General features: G+C 43.6%; 1 protein-coding gene and 2 long non-coding RNA genes across 3 annotated transcripts in view; 1 reads left to right on the top strand and 2 right to left on the bottom strand.

The window, feature by feature from the left end:
- LOC142774536 (uncharacterized) overlaps positions 1–2865 on the bottom strand; it is a 117258-nt gene extending 114393 nt beyond the window's left edge. The window contains exon 1 of the long non-coding RNA XR_012886435.1: positions 2727–2865. This is a non-coding gene — a long non-coding RNA (uncharacterized LOC142774536). The remainder of the gene's footprint in view (positions 1–2726) is intronic.
- A 25-nt stretch (positions 2866–2890) lies between these two features.
- Positions 2891–7625, top strand: LOC142774537 (uncharacterized). The gene is made up of 2 exons (XR_012886436.1): positions 2891–3344; positions 6009–7625. It is a non-coding gene; the product is annotated as an uncharacterized LOC142774537 (long non-coding RNA).
- LOC119180813 (protein FAM32A-like) lies at positions 5257–12164 on the bottom strand. The gene is made up of 4 exons (XM_037431947.2): positions 11995–12164; positions 8786–8930; positions 6486–6539; positions 5257–5554 (listed from the first exon to the last, which is right to left on the bottom strand). Exons 1-4 carry the CDS (start codon positions 12057–12059, stop codon positions 5486–5488), a joined length of 333 nt encoding a protein of 110 aa, XP_037287844.2. The 5' UTR covers positions 12060–12164; the 3' UTR covers positions 5257–5485.
- Positions 12165–13817: the final 1653 nt, after the last annotated feature.

The raw sequence follows: 13817 nt of genomic DNA, 5'->3' as shown, positions 1-13817 counted from the left end.
TTTTTTTCTAATATCACCAGAGTTTTTTCTGAATCCCTGTCTATCCTGTCCACGTCTACGTAGTGCGCTTTTATTTCAAGTAATCATGTATCACCAACTCGCCCAATCATTCTGTAGACACGCACAGAATAATGGACTCTGTAGTCGGTAACGCTCTTGCAAACCAGATGACGCCAGGGCCAGTGATGGTTGCATTCATAATATTTAAATTTATGTGGCAACCCACAAAACACAAGAAAAGCAAGAAAACTTCTAATAAACATACCGAAAGGAAATTCCAAAAGTATACTAGAAGTTTTGTTAAGAAGTTATTCAGACCTAAGCAGCTTCAAAACTTCCTCTAGGTGTGTTAACGCCACATTGTTAGAAGTCTAGAAAACTGCAAGAATTCTAAAAAACTTCTGGATCTCTGCTTGTAGAGTTTGCCCTAGTCAATTTGCTGCATCATGCCAACGTTATGCAATCGCATTTTACTTCACTGTCAAGAGTGATAAATAAAGGCATGCCTGTGTAATGTGGCGTCAGATCAATTTCTGGAGCTTCACTAGCCGGCAAATTTGATAATTCCAAAAAGGCAGATGTTCAGCAAAAGAATAAAGCGAGAACATATGAGAAATTCTTGGACATGGGGTTAATAATAAATAACATACAAAGATGCCGAGAAAAGCATAGGAGACGTTATTAGGAGTAATTGTAGTGTAATTATGACGAAAGAAAAGCGGACAGAAAGATAACTTGTTTTCGGTCCCTTCCAGCAGCAAGTTACCTTTCGCTCCACTTTTCTTTCTTCACATTACAATTACTCCTAATAACATCCCCTACACTTTCCTCAGCATTTTTGTGTGTTTCTTCTCATAAATATTTACACAGGCATTTAGTGGGTATCTGGCTGCTGCATGACTAGTTTCATCATTACTTGTGCGTGACGAAGGTAGCACTGATAGTTGAGGAAAGCGAGAACTCGCTGCTCGATTGGAGCTGTTCCACTGTTTGCTGTACTGCTAGTTGTTCTCCTTTTATTGCCATGACAAACTGATAGAGGTGCTGGGTACAATCCGAATGCACCAGTAAAAACTCGAGATGCCCAAGCTTCTGCCACCATTGCCACGATTCCGGACGAAAACTTTGCCCTTCATTACGGCCACCGCTTGTTAAGACTACCTTCTGAACTTCGTCCCTTGAGCCTGGCAAGGATGACTATTACAACGGCAAGTCAGACACAAAAGAGTGGCAAAGACAAACTCAAATCAACCCTAAGCAACTACGCAGCATGCATCCTGAAGTCATTTCATGGTGATGTGTTCGAGGAAGTGAATGACTAGCTAGCCAACATCGATGGGTCGCAGCAGCCAATGAATGGAATGAAACCAAGAAACTTGGTTACATCTGTTTCACACTTCACGACTATGCTCGCACTTGGTATGAGAACCATGAGCGATCTGTTACCGACTGGCAAGAATTTCAGCGACATCTAGGCTAGGCATTCAGAAATCCAGAGAGAAAAGCTGAGCGGGCTCTGCAGAGCCGAGTTGAGAAGTCAAATGAAAACGTGGCTATGTTTGTTGAGTACATGTCGCGTTTGTACCGACGCGTTGACCCAGAGATGGATGAGACAAAATATGTTCAGACTCCTAATGCAGGGTGTGAAGGAGCAACAAGTAAGTGACGGTCGGAGTATTGGTGCCAGAAAACTAAAGAGAAAAGACAAAAATAAATTGTGGGGAAAATAAGGACATTATGCTGTTAAGGGCAGATAATTGGGCCATGAATTTGCGTTTTTTTTTTCTATTACCAGATAATTAATCGAAAAAGACAAGATTAGGCCAACTTATAAGCAGAAGGAAACATTTTTTTTCTCTATTTGTCGAGCCTGGTGGTACACTTGTCACTGCGCCGTCATAAGGAGCAGGCTCGTAAGATGGCATCCATCCATTCGACGCTCGCGCGGTCATGTATTTAAAAATGGGCGGCTGTACATCTTTATAGGCGTCGCGATGCAACAGGTTCATGGTTGTCACACCGGCAGGCATTTCCGGTCATTCTTTTGCAAACTCCTTAATAGAGCTACTTCAGCAAACCCTCGGCGCAGGACTCACCCGCTACTATGCTGTGCCCGGCAGCACTCGAGCCTTTTTTGCGAAAATTGTTCACAGTGTGCGGAGAAGTCTTCGAATATGTGCTACCTATCCCCAACCCAACCTGGGAGGAGTGGGAGGCGACCCCGTTTGGCTGTTTTTTTTTTTTTAATTTCAGGCCCAAAAGGCCTTGCATCGACGAGCCCAGGCAGCAGCCGACGTCAATGGGACTTAGAAGTGTGGCTGCTTGGGCTAGTTGGTATGGCATGACGATAGATATAGCGCGAGAACAAAACGACGACACAGAGTCCTTCGTGTCCCTCTTGTCTCTGTGTCGTCGTTTTGTTCTCGCGCTATAACTATCGTCGACGGGACCCCGTACTAGGGAGCCTCACCTACTAGTTGTCGGCTTCGTTCTCTTATGGGGTGGTTTTTATCATAACCACACGGATCGTTAGCATGCGTATGACATTACCTAATCGTAGAAAAGTTTAGTTATATGCCCTGACAAGTGGATTTCTATACATTATTCTGGGGCGATCAAGCGCAAATGCCGCTCAAGCGTAGTATCAAAGTTGGCGACCCTTTTGCAAAAGCGAATATCACTCCATAGGAAATCCTTTCGCCCGGCGAGCAAAGAAATACACTTACTTTTTGTGAGTAGAAGGCCACTGCGGTGTTCTGGAACTTCCAAAGACATCAGGCGAACGAGAAGAAAAATGCGTTGTTGTCGCACGTTTCCCGCCACATTCCGCAAACGCGAAACTATGGTGAAACGGGTGAAACCAGGCCACCAGGCTCTGAAGCATGCTCTGAAGCGCGACAACAGGGGCGTACCCTAGCGGTGTTTTGCAACAAGCAGCAAAAACGGGAAAACAATTTTCTCCCTAGTAGTTTAGTAAAAATATAAAGAAATGTCTAATCCCACGTGTAAGAAATGAAAATGGTGGTGTCTTGATTTACGCGTAAGTACTAGACTGCTGCGACAGCATCTGGCTACACTAGATGCGGGCGCCATTAACGCCGTCGCGGAATCGTCTGCTAGCGTAATCACATTTGGCGGGGCTTAGAGACCGCGAAAATGCGGCCGTTTCTGTCGTGATCCAGCGCTGAACGGTCATTGAATCTCACCGTGCTGCTGCAAACCGACGATAACGCAACAACTGAGCTCCGCGCGCTTTAAAACTCATCGTGACTTCAGGTGCACTACGCGCGTCACTTCGTAAAACCGAATTGATGTTCTCTAGTGGCGAGTGCTTCCGATCTAAGGTAGGTGTTCTAGAAAAGTGTTCATTGCAGAGGAGACGTGACTCTCAAAGTTCGAAGATAACCTTGTCCAGCAGTACATTTTCACTGTGCCCAGCAGTCATTTTTATTGTATCTCGCACTGCGATTATTAGCACGCCTCAGGAGTCGAAAACAAGACGTTTTTGTGCAACGCTGTGCTGCATTCTTCGACTCATTTCTTTAGCCACAGCTGTCATTAATTCCAACTTAACGAAGTAATTTGAGCTGGGTCAACCCTTAATGAGTATAGTTTTAATTGCATGTCTTACAGGATGCCTGTGCTTTGCACTCTGGAAAGATTCACAGCCTTTTCTGCCATGAAATCAAAACAATTTCCATATTATACTTGCATTTTACACTTGAAAATGTGGCATATGTTTGCGTTTTCCTCAAATTCATGGCAGTTAACAGGAAGGAGCATTTCTAGAAACTTCTGTGGACCTATGCCTATATCATTCATAGGTTCAGCCTCATGAATGGAGGCTAATAATAGAACAGCCATTTATGGTTAACTCGCTAAGAGCGCCGTCAAGCATGCATACTGACTGCAAGCAACATTGTCCCCTACATGAACATGCGAAAGAGAAAAAAATTGGCAGATCCTATGTACAGTGGGAATCGATGATATGCAAAGTGCTAATTAGGAAGGTTGATATGTCACTTTAAAATCAGCACAATGTTACGAGGCCAACGTAAATTATGTAGTACATGACGAGCGTGGCATGTAGACATGTTCTTACATGACGCATATCATTATTTTGATGTTTACACCAGTCATATCCCATCGTCATCAATTAACATCCCGTAGTACAGAATTTGGTATATGTGAAACTAGCGAAACCACCGCGAGCGTATCATGAGCGTGTAGTCATGACTTATGTGACATGCATGTCACGATTTCCATGTTAGGGTCTGTAACTTATCTTCACCATGCAGTCATGTCATACCATGCCAGTTTTACAATATCTCATGTGAACCAAACTACCGCAAGCGCAGCAAGACCATGAAATGTAAATCATGACATTTATGACATACATGTCATGATTTTCATTCTAAGACTAGTCACATATGCTCGTCATACTCTCATGTTATGCCATACCAAATTTGGTATCAATACCATTATTGAATCGGCAAGGAGAGCTAAATGTCATAGGGGGAGACAGACAGACAGTCTCTCCAAAAACCCCAAGAAGTTTACAATGATTATGATACTGGCCAATTCAAATTCTGAGTGCAGCTTCGTGTTGCAGCAAGGCCAATGTTGTTTGAACTTTTAACTTCCCGCAAGGTACCAACAACCCCATAAACTACAATTTGTGTTGTGATGTAGAACAGTACACACTACGCCATTATTCATCTTTCTGCACTTAACTGAGGTATCCACACCTGTAGATATTTATGTGCACTTTGTTGATGCTGCAAGTGACTGATGACAATGAAGAATGATGGCCAAGCTCTTTACTGGGTGGGAAGTATTAAACCACATGTTCGTTTATCAATCAATGTTTTGTGTAGACTGGTTTTCTTTTTACATTTCTGCAACAATATTTTTGCATAAGTTAGCACTATTCTCCGCCTGACATTACACCTGTATAAGGTCTTTCTGCAAGCAAGTTTCAAGCACCAGTATGGCGGCCCTGTGGTAAGATACTTAACTGCCACACAGAGGACCAGGGTTAAAATCCCATTCAATCCTGGCTTTTTTTTTTTCTGTTTTAATTTTTCATGTATATAGTTTACATTACGGACTGCAAAGGCAAAGCAGCTCACCACAGGAGCGGGCGCCTGAGAGCTGCACTCTAAAAGCACTCAAATCTCACCAAGATGTTTTAGCATTCACTAAAACCACCTCATTACATTCATGAAACACTGAGCTATTCACAGAGCAAATTCATTTGTCATCAGGAGAAGGGCCACTTTATTTTTACCAATATACAGTCTTATGGATGTATACACAACAAGAATGGTTGAACCTACATAAACTTTCTACACACAACACGCTTGCAGACTTTATACATGCTTCTAGTTGCCACAGGTCTTTGAGATGAGCACAGTGCGTCGCAGCGCAAGCTGATGAATGTCCTTGAAAGCAAACGTCCTGTCGAGAATCACATGAAGGATGCTTATTTCGTCCAGCTCACTTTAGGAATGTCATAATGCTCTGTCAGCGAATCCAAGTGCCGGTTGAATTCCTGCAGTAAAGTAAAGACTGGTTTTGTAAGTGCATAACAGTAAAAATTGTACCAGACAGTTACTGTCAGCAGCACTATTAGAAGAAATTCCACAGTACAAAAAACAGCTATATTTGTAAACGTATTGTACCTCTGGTCATGACACCTAGCCAAATACATAAGCCATGCACTAACACAGACATATTTATTTCTGTACCCTCCTGTACCAATGTTTGTGTGTAAGCTGACAAAAAAAGATTTAAAACATTAGAATTGCTTTGCAAGCCTGAAGAAAGTGCGGAGCTGAGCAGCATTTCTCATCGATTCTTTTTTTTTTTCCCTTCCACACCTTCTTTCTTTTGATCTGTATTTTTACTTTTCTGTTGATTTCTACTTTCTGCCAATTTTTTCTTTTTCTCTTTTTTTTCCCCTTTTTTTTTGTTTTTATACGCGGCTTTGCCTGCATTACCTCAAGTAACAACAGCCTGGACCCCTAAAGTGCATTGCACTTAATATCATCATGAAGGCGCTCAAAGAAGAGGAGGAAGAAGACATTTCTTAGGCACAAGCGCACGCTCGATATGCAACAGATGGCTATGCTAAATGTGGTTTTGCCTGCATTACGCCAAGCAACGATGACAGCCCAAGCCACAGAGTGCTCTGCACTTGCAGAAGTAACTACTAAACGCTAATAAAACAGTATGGTTTAACAATATTTGTGCTTTCAAACAGCTTCCGATTAAAAAGTAACAGAGTAAGCCCCTTACACATTCGTTGAAATAAAGCATAAGAGGCCACATATGCTGCTAGCTGTTGATTTATTTTCTTGCCATTTCTGAAGATCCTCAGTGAATTTTGTTAGTGCATCAACTTAACGAATTTCATGTCGTGTTTGTCATAATTATCAACTGAGTATGTATCTGAAAAATATAAAAAATTGGCACCAACTTACCTCTACTCTTTGCTTGTGTGTCTTGGATGCTTTTTCCATGATCCTTTCAATTTGCTGTGAAAGAGAAGTTGAATACCTTATGCATTCATTGTTGCAAGAATTTATTTAGATACCTTATTAGTATAGGCATGAGCCGAAAGGGAGGGGGTGCAAAGTCTGTCCCCATACAGAGATTTAAAGGAGCACTGAAAATGTGCGCCTTGTGTGTGTGTTTTTTGTCATGTAATAAGTAGATTATTACCCACTCATCACAGCTGGAACCCTCATTTGTAGAAGTGTGTGATGTGCGATGGTTGTTTATTTAGAAACATTTTTAGGGTGCCCAGTCAAGGTTTCGGTTTAAAAGAGCATTGACCTAGGCAGGAGCAGTTCCGGAGTCAAGGTAAACACAGCTAGCTAGGACGGTTATTCGAGGCGGGGTACCCGCCGTATATAATCGCATCGGTGTGTGAAGGACTTCTGTGGATGGTGAGAAACGGTGATAAACGTGCGTGTGTTTGTGCAGACTGCAATAAAGGAAACAAACGCGTGGCCGTCATCCCTTACATTCATAAATTGGTGCTTGGACTGAAAAGTGTGGGTAGCAGGTTTGGTGTGCGCGTTTTTTTCTGCACCCAATAAATTAGGCCGTATATGCGCCATGGTGCACAGGAGGGCACAGGGCACGTCAAAAAGCAGAGGATGTTTGCAGAAACATGCAAAACATTTTGTTGAGTGTTTTTTAAAAGTGGTATATAGCATACCGCTAACATGCGGTCGCATGTACATCGGCCAGACCGGGCAATATTTGAACATACACCTCAGGGAGCATTTGAGTTCCTTGAAAAATACTTCTTTTTCCGTTTTAGCTTCACATTGCAATTCCTGCAAGTGTCAACCGTTGTTTGAAAAAACAAGTGTACTTTTCCGGCATCCGCTTCAAACCACGCATGAAATTTCCTAAGCATATCACATTTTTAGAAATAAGAATCATTGTATTAGCCATCCGTCATTATCACTACTTGACTGTGAGTTTAACTATATTGATAATTCATAGACAAGTGCATCGAATGAACGCCACGCTTGCTATTTTTGTTGACATGCGCACCCTTGTGTACTTGTATGTCCTTCAAACGTGAGAATAAACCAGTCGTTAGTTGAGCGCTTGGGCTGTGTGCCTCTTTTTTGCTTTGTGTCTGCGTTTACCCCCGCGCTCCAAGTTCGCTGAACCATCACAAATAGCCATCAGCCTAATACTGACATCCTACGCTTACCTTTTGAGGGCTCCTGTTGAGCGCCGACCGTTACCGCTATGCCCGCAACGCCGACAAGCTTCGCGTATGGTATTCTAATTCTCGGCTGTTTGCTTCCACTTTTTGTGTCTCAAATAAATCTTGCCTTGTGTTGAACCTCTGCTTCTATTGTTGAGGTAAGCTCTAATTAGTACTTCTTAAAACTTGCTGTAAGTTGCTGGCGTGAGAATCCCGATTTGCGGCCACTTCGTTTTCTTTTTCGCTCTCTGCGTTTTCGTGGAAAGTTTTCCCTGCGTAATTCACGCACCCCCCAAATTTGCATCGGTTTTTTGGCAAAAAAGGTGCGAGGATTATGCGAGTAAATACAGTAGCTCTAAAGAAGACACATTTCTGAACAGCAATCCCTGCTTTATATTGAAATAGTATTTCCCCATTGTTTTCTATACATTCCTTCACAGCAATGAGCAGTACCTTTGGAGCTCTGTGATGTGAGCGTGAATGAGTGGTGCTTTCTCTGCATGAGCAAGGCAAGAGAACGCACGCCGACAAATGGAACAACGACTTTGAAAAGGCGGCCACTGGCTTGCGAGGCCTCCCAAAGGCACTGGCCGCTGTGATAAATCGGAGGCGGGGAGCGCAGGATACAGCCACATTATGATTAGGAACCGCCATTCATTTGCGTGCATGTCACACACGCCCCCGATGAAGCCTTGTCCATAATGTAAACCGAAAACCAAGCATGCACGGTCACTGCAGGGCACAATACAATTCGCGTTAAAACATCGCTGCTCACAATATAGGTACAGTGTCTAGAATGATGGAGTGTCATGTGAGGAACTGCACAAGCGATATCTGCAGCTGCAAATGCGCCACATATGAGCATGCACAGTGCCAATGATTCTCGTCTTAATCCTTGTTTATTTCCATGGATCCAACCATCACTTTGGCCATCGAAACCGCTCAAATGGTTTAATGCAAAAACAAAGAACACAATAACAAAAAAAAAAACAAAGCGAACCATTGTTGGTATGATATGGTGCCATGCACCAAGAACAACAACTGCGTTACCCGTTTCTCCTGCATCTTTAGGAATGCCTTCTCCGCATTGGTCCGGTGTACTTCTTTGACGACCGGTTTCTTTCCTTGTCCTTCTGGTGAAGTCACGCTTGTGTGTTCCAAAGCCTTCTTGAGATCCTTGTCCTTTTTCTTTTTTCTGAAAGAGGCAACGTGAGGCATTAAATGACCATTGACACAAAAATGTTGCATGTTTTTTTTCTTTAGCAATAAGTAGCTAACGATCAACTCATCTGTTAGCTAACGACCCACTTGGGAGAAAGCTCATTTGCACAAGCGCACCATGGCTATTTATTTAGAGACATCATTAGGGCACCCAGTCACAGTTTCGGTTTTTTAAGAGCACCGAGCTAGGCAAAAGCAGTTCTGGTTTCAAGGTTAACTCAGCTGGCCATGCAACTGCGCAAAACTACGGGGTGGAGCTGCACTGACAGCCAGCACACACAAAACTGCACGCACGGAGGAAGAAACTGCCGGCAGTGAAAGCACAAGGCACGTGCCAGCAACCAGCCAAAGCAAACTCGTGACATAGATTTGTTCACATTGCCACCACGTTGATGTCGGCATCGCGAGGGGCTCTGCATCTGACTCAGTCGTGTGGTATGCACTTCAATATTGATTTTAAATATGTTCTAGGCTATGTTTGTCCTTAATATTGCGTAGATGTTGTGTATGTGTCCACATAAATCTATTTCGCTAAATATCTTGGCCACGAAATTTTGTGTCGGTGCTCCTTTAAAGGAGCACTGACACAAAAGTTTAGCATATTGCTTTTTTGTATAGGACACGTGCACTGATCCTGTGGTACCTTGGTGCGGGAGTGAACTAAAGAAACTGGCATCTCTGTTTAGCATCCCACCCATGAGCGAAGCTTCGTCAGGTTGTTCGCAGTTCTTCGAAGTGTCACGCATGAATTGCAGTGTCATAAACTGTGCTGATAACTATAAAACCTGGAATGAAGTTTTGCAGTTTTTCACCGTGACCATGCTCCAGAAACTGGCGGGAGCACTGGATTAGTGTACGCAGTGTAAAGCAAGGGATCCCACAGTTACGCTAATGAAGTAGATGCTATAGCTAGCTCGCAGTGAATTTAGACTCCACACAAGTTAACCGATATTTTTAGAGCGCTGAAGGAACCAAGTGGGAGCTGGCAACTATATCTCGAGACTGCAGCCAACAAATTGTTGGCGGAAAGCCATTGACAGATCTGTAGAAATTCTCCCTCGTACACTGGCGCTGTTTTTAAACTGTAACAATAAGGAAGAAGCTCTTCATGCCAGGAAAAATGTGTCATGGACATTGAAAATTTTAAAATGTATTCTCCTTGTGCTACTATTGCCTATAATGGCACTGTGCATACAAGCGAAACTGCACCCCACAGTTTTATTGCATTACGTGACAGTAGAGATATGTGGAAAGCTGGCACGTGACAAAAGTTACTCAGGACTCGTTCAGCCCTAGAAATGCCTACATATGGAGCTCAGTTACAGCCCAGAAAACATGTGGCACTGCTATGCATTATTAAATATGCAACACGTGCAGTTCGTCAACCGTTCATTTTACTTGTCTGCATTGATTGATATGTGGGGTTTAACGTCCTAAAACCACCATATGATTATGAGAGACGCCGTAGTGGAGGGCTCCGGAAATTTCGACCACCTGGGGTTCTTTAACGTGCACTCAAATCTGAGCACACGGGTTACTTTCCCGCATCGCAAGAGGTTGCGTAACATATGTCAGACACTAATGCCATTGTTTACTTAGTGAAAAACAGGCAAAATGACAAGAAAGGATGCACGCAAACATTGATGCTGACAGCCTATGCTTTGAGCTCTACGCTGGACAGCCTCATGAATTGCCCTTTCAAAACAATCTGTTGCACGTTCATGCTTTGTCCCATCGAGAATATTACTGAATCCACAAGTTTGAATGCTTTCTCTACGCTTGAGGTCTCTGTAAAAACATGCTTTCTGAAAAGAATCACCTTTCTTAAAGCCTATATAATCTGTCTCCTTCGTGCACACACACTTGCATACAAAGTGGGAGTAGCTGATGGAAAGGAGACGATTCGTAGCTTGTCAGTTGAAACTGAAGTCGCCGGAACTCACCACATGCGGGACTGGCTGTGCATTAGTGCAGTGTATTGTTGTGCCACCTTTACATGCTGCATGTTTCCCATTGCAATAAGTAGCTAATGATGCATTTATCATGGCTGGGAAGTGTGCAATGGTTAATCATTTGTAATAAGTTTTACACCACCCAGTAACAGTTTCAGCTTCAGAGTGCGCGAAGTGAATTGGGATCCGCAGTATTTTTCGCGTAAACTTAGCTCGCTACATGAGCACCGCGTTGCCAGCTCTTTACTCTTGAGTATTGACATTGAAGCCACTGACGAATCTAATTGGCTAACGGTCATTTACACCTGGTGCACCTTTCCAGCACCTGATGAAACGCATCCCCTGCTTGTTAACGATGGGGGACTGACAGGAGGAGAAAGACCCATAGTCTCAGCATGTTGCCTACTGAAAGATGCGGCCGAATTAAACGTATGTGAATTTTTCAATCTTGCAAGTTATGAAGAATATGGTGGCAAACGCCAGCTGCGCGTGAGAGAGGGCCAGGAGAGAAGACTGTCGTCGGTACTTAAATAAAAGGGAAAAATCTAGGTACTTAACCCGTAACGTAAATTTGTCTGACCCCCAAAGAATGAACTGTCGAGGCACGGACATCAGCCTTCGCACTCCAGCACAAGCTTGCCCCTTCTTCTCGCTGAACAGGTCTGCTAGGATAGAGCACTCGCAAGGATCACGGCGGCCAACAAAAACTCGTGACACAGGTGGCGGTTCACCGTTTCCACGAAAACCAGAGGCGAGTTTCTCGCGCGGTGACGCGACGCGCACTTCAAGATTGATTTTAAATATGTTACAGACAGTATTATTCGTTGACCTTTCGCAAACGATGCGTGTCCAGAGAATTCTATCCCCCAAATCATCTTGTGTCAGTACTAGTTCCTTTAAAGAATATTTTTTTTTTGAATTTTTGCGTTCGTCCGTCAGCTTCACATGACAACTTTCGTGACCCAACCGATATCAAATTTCTGGCATGTCTAGGCAGTGGTCTAGGACAACTCGCTTCAAAACAAACGCCGCCTAGTCCAGCCCAGGTGTGATTGCGCGACAAACTGACGCGACCAGACGGCTTACTTTTTAATCCCAGAGGGACTCTTCAGCTTTAGTGGAGCTTTTGTCACCAAGTCGTAGTCGGACATCGTTGTCGATTACCACTAAGACGGCGCAAACAACTCAAACACCTGTGTCACGTAAAACGAAGACGAGCGTGATGACTGCAGAGAATAGCGGAGTGTAGCGGCGGCGTACTGAACTGCAATCTTCAATACCGTGAGGCGAGATGGCGCTGCTAATGCTACCACCATGGAGGAAGGATTGATCCGATCCATGAATGTTACACGGCCACTGGATAAAAGAGCGCACGGGTGCTTTTAAAGACGATACTCTTTCTTGGAGACCACCGACGCAAAAATTTTGGTCTGTCTGTCTGTACATTTGTCTGTTCACCCTTAACGGTACCCTGAACGGCACCAAAGTGTCCAAACGATACTCCAAGCGGCCGACCCCCATCCGCAGTGCCAACCAATATTGCTCAAGGTTCAGCGTTTATACTTGTGTGATTGTCAATTAAAAAACAAATATTGCGCATATCTAAGGCACCATAACAACACGTCAATATTATTTATGGGTACTTTTACTAGAAAAGGCATACATATATTGTAATTCTAAGGAGCGTAGCGTTTATCGCGCTGCACGGACCATGCAACTACAATGTCTATTTCTCGACACTGTAATGCAATGCTTGCACGAAAAGGCCAGTGTTTCAAACGCTTTGCTAAGACGACACGGTGGCGGCACCTACCCGTCGCCTTGCATTCTACACCTTAGCACCTCAGAGACGGACGCGCACGCCACGCGCCCCGTTTTCCAGGATAACTGCCAAATAGCGCTCATGTCTCACGTGCGACGTGACTTGATGCGCTCGGTCGCCCCCGCTGCACGCTCGAGGCACTCTAACGCAGCGCCTCCAGAATACCATTCACCGATTTTTTTTGCGCGGAACATCAAATAAACGCTTTGATCGCTCTCTCCAGACGCAAAACTATATCGTCTTTCGACGACGTTTGCAGTGTAACATGCAGATACGGCGCCAATTTTTTCATCCAGCGGCCGTGATAGCGCTTACCATCATCATTCGACCGTCGCAATTTTTACTGCTGGTTGTGTAGCCAACGCCTCCTAGAAAAAACTGGTGTAGCCTACTGCACTATAACTCATAGGTACAGCGTACTAGAATGTACTAATAGGAATTCTCACCAAATTGAGGAACTCTCTACCATAACTAGAGAGCTAGCCTCTCTACCATAACTACAGCCTTGCACTTGCCTGCTTGCTTGTTCGTCTGTTGTGACTCTTACCGAGGAAGGGGGATTGGCCAAAACAAAAAGTGGTTGCTTAGTTGTTGTTTTTTTTTAACAGAATATGGTCATTTTGACACAAAAGAAAAGTAAATAAATTTAAAAATGTTTTGAATGACTGAGAATTAGTCATAATGCATGATAGGTTAAATTAATGCAGTCTAATGATGAAATGCTAAATTTAAGCGTGGTTTGGAAAGAGAGCTTACCAATGACTCAGCAAAGTGATCTCCTAGTGCAAGGACTGTGCGACACAGGAATTCCCAGATGAATCTGCAAACGTTTATATCGCTAAATTGCTCACTCTCTGAGGTACTCCGTCTTTTTTTTTTTTTTATCGTTGCTGAATCGCGGTTGGCATGTCTAATTATCGCCAGGTGACAAAACTGGCCTTGACTAGGAAAAACAACGTCAATCAAGCAAGGTTTGTATCGCTTATTACGAGTGTTCAAAACTAGTAACTCGCGCATATCGAAACCTTTCAACTACAGTGTACTGGAATGGGTGTACTTTCAATTTTTGTGTAAATACTCTTGAAAC

Source organism: Rhipicephalus microplus, chromosome 10 (genome assembly GCF_043290135.1).
Source record: "Rhipicephalus microplus isolate Deutch F79 chromosome 10, USDA_Rmic, whole genome shotgun sequence".
Lineage (NCBI taxonomy): Eukaryota > Metazoa > Arthropoda > Arachnida > Ixodida > Ixodidae > Rhipicephalus > Rhipicephalus microplus.
This window is presented reverse-complemented; position numbering and strand designations above follow the sequence as displayed.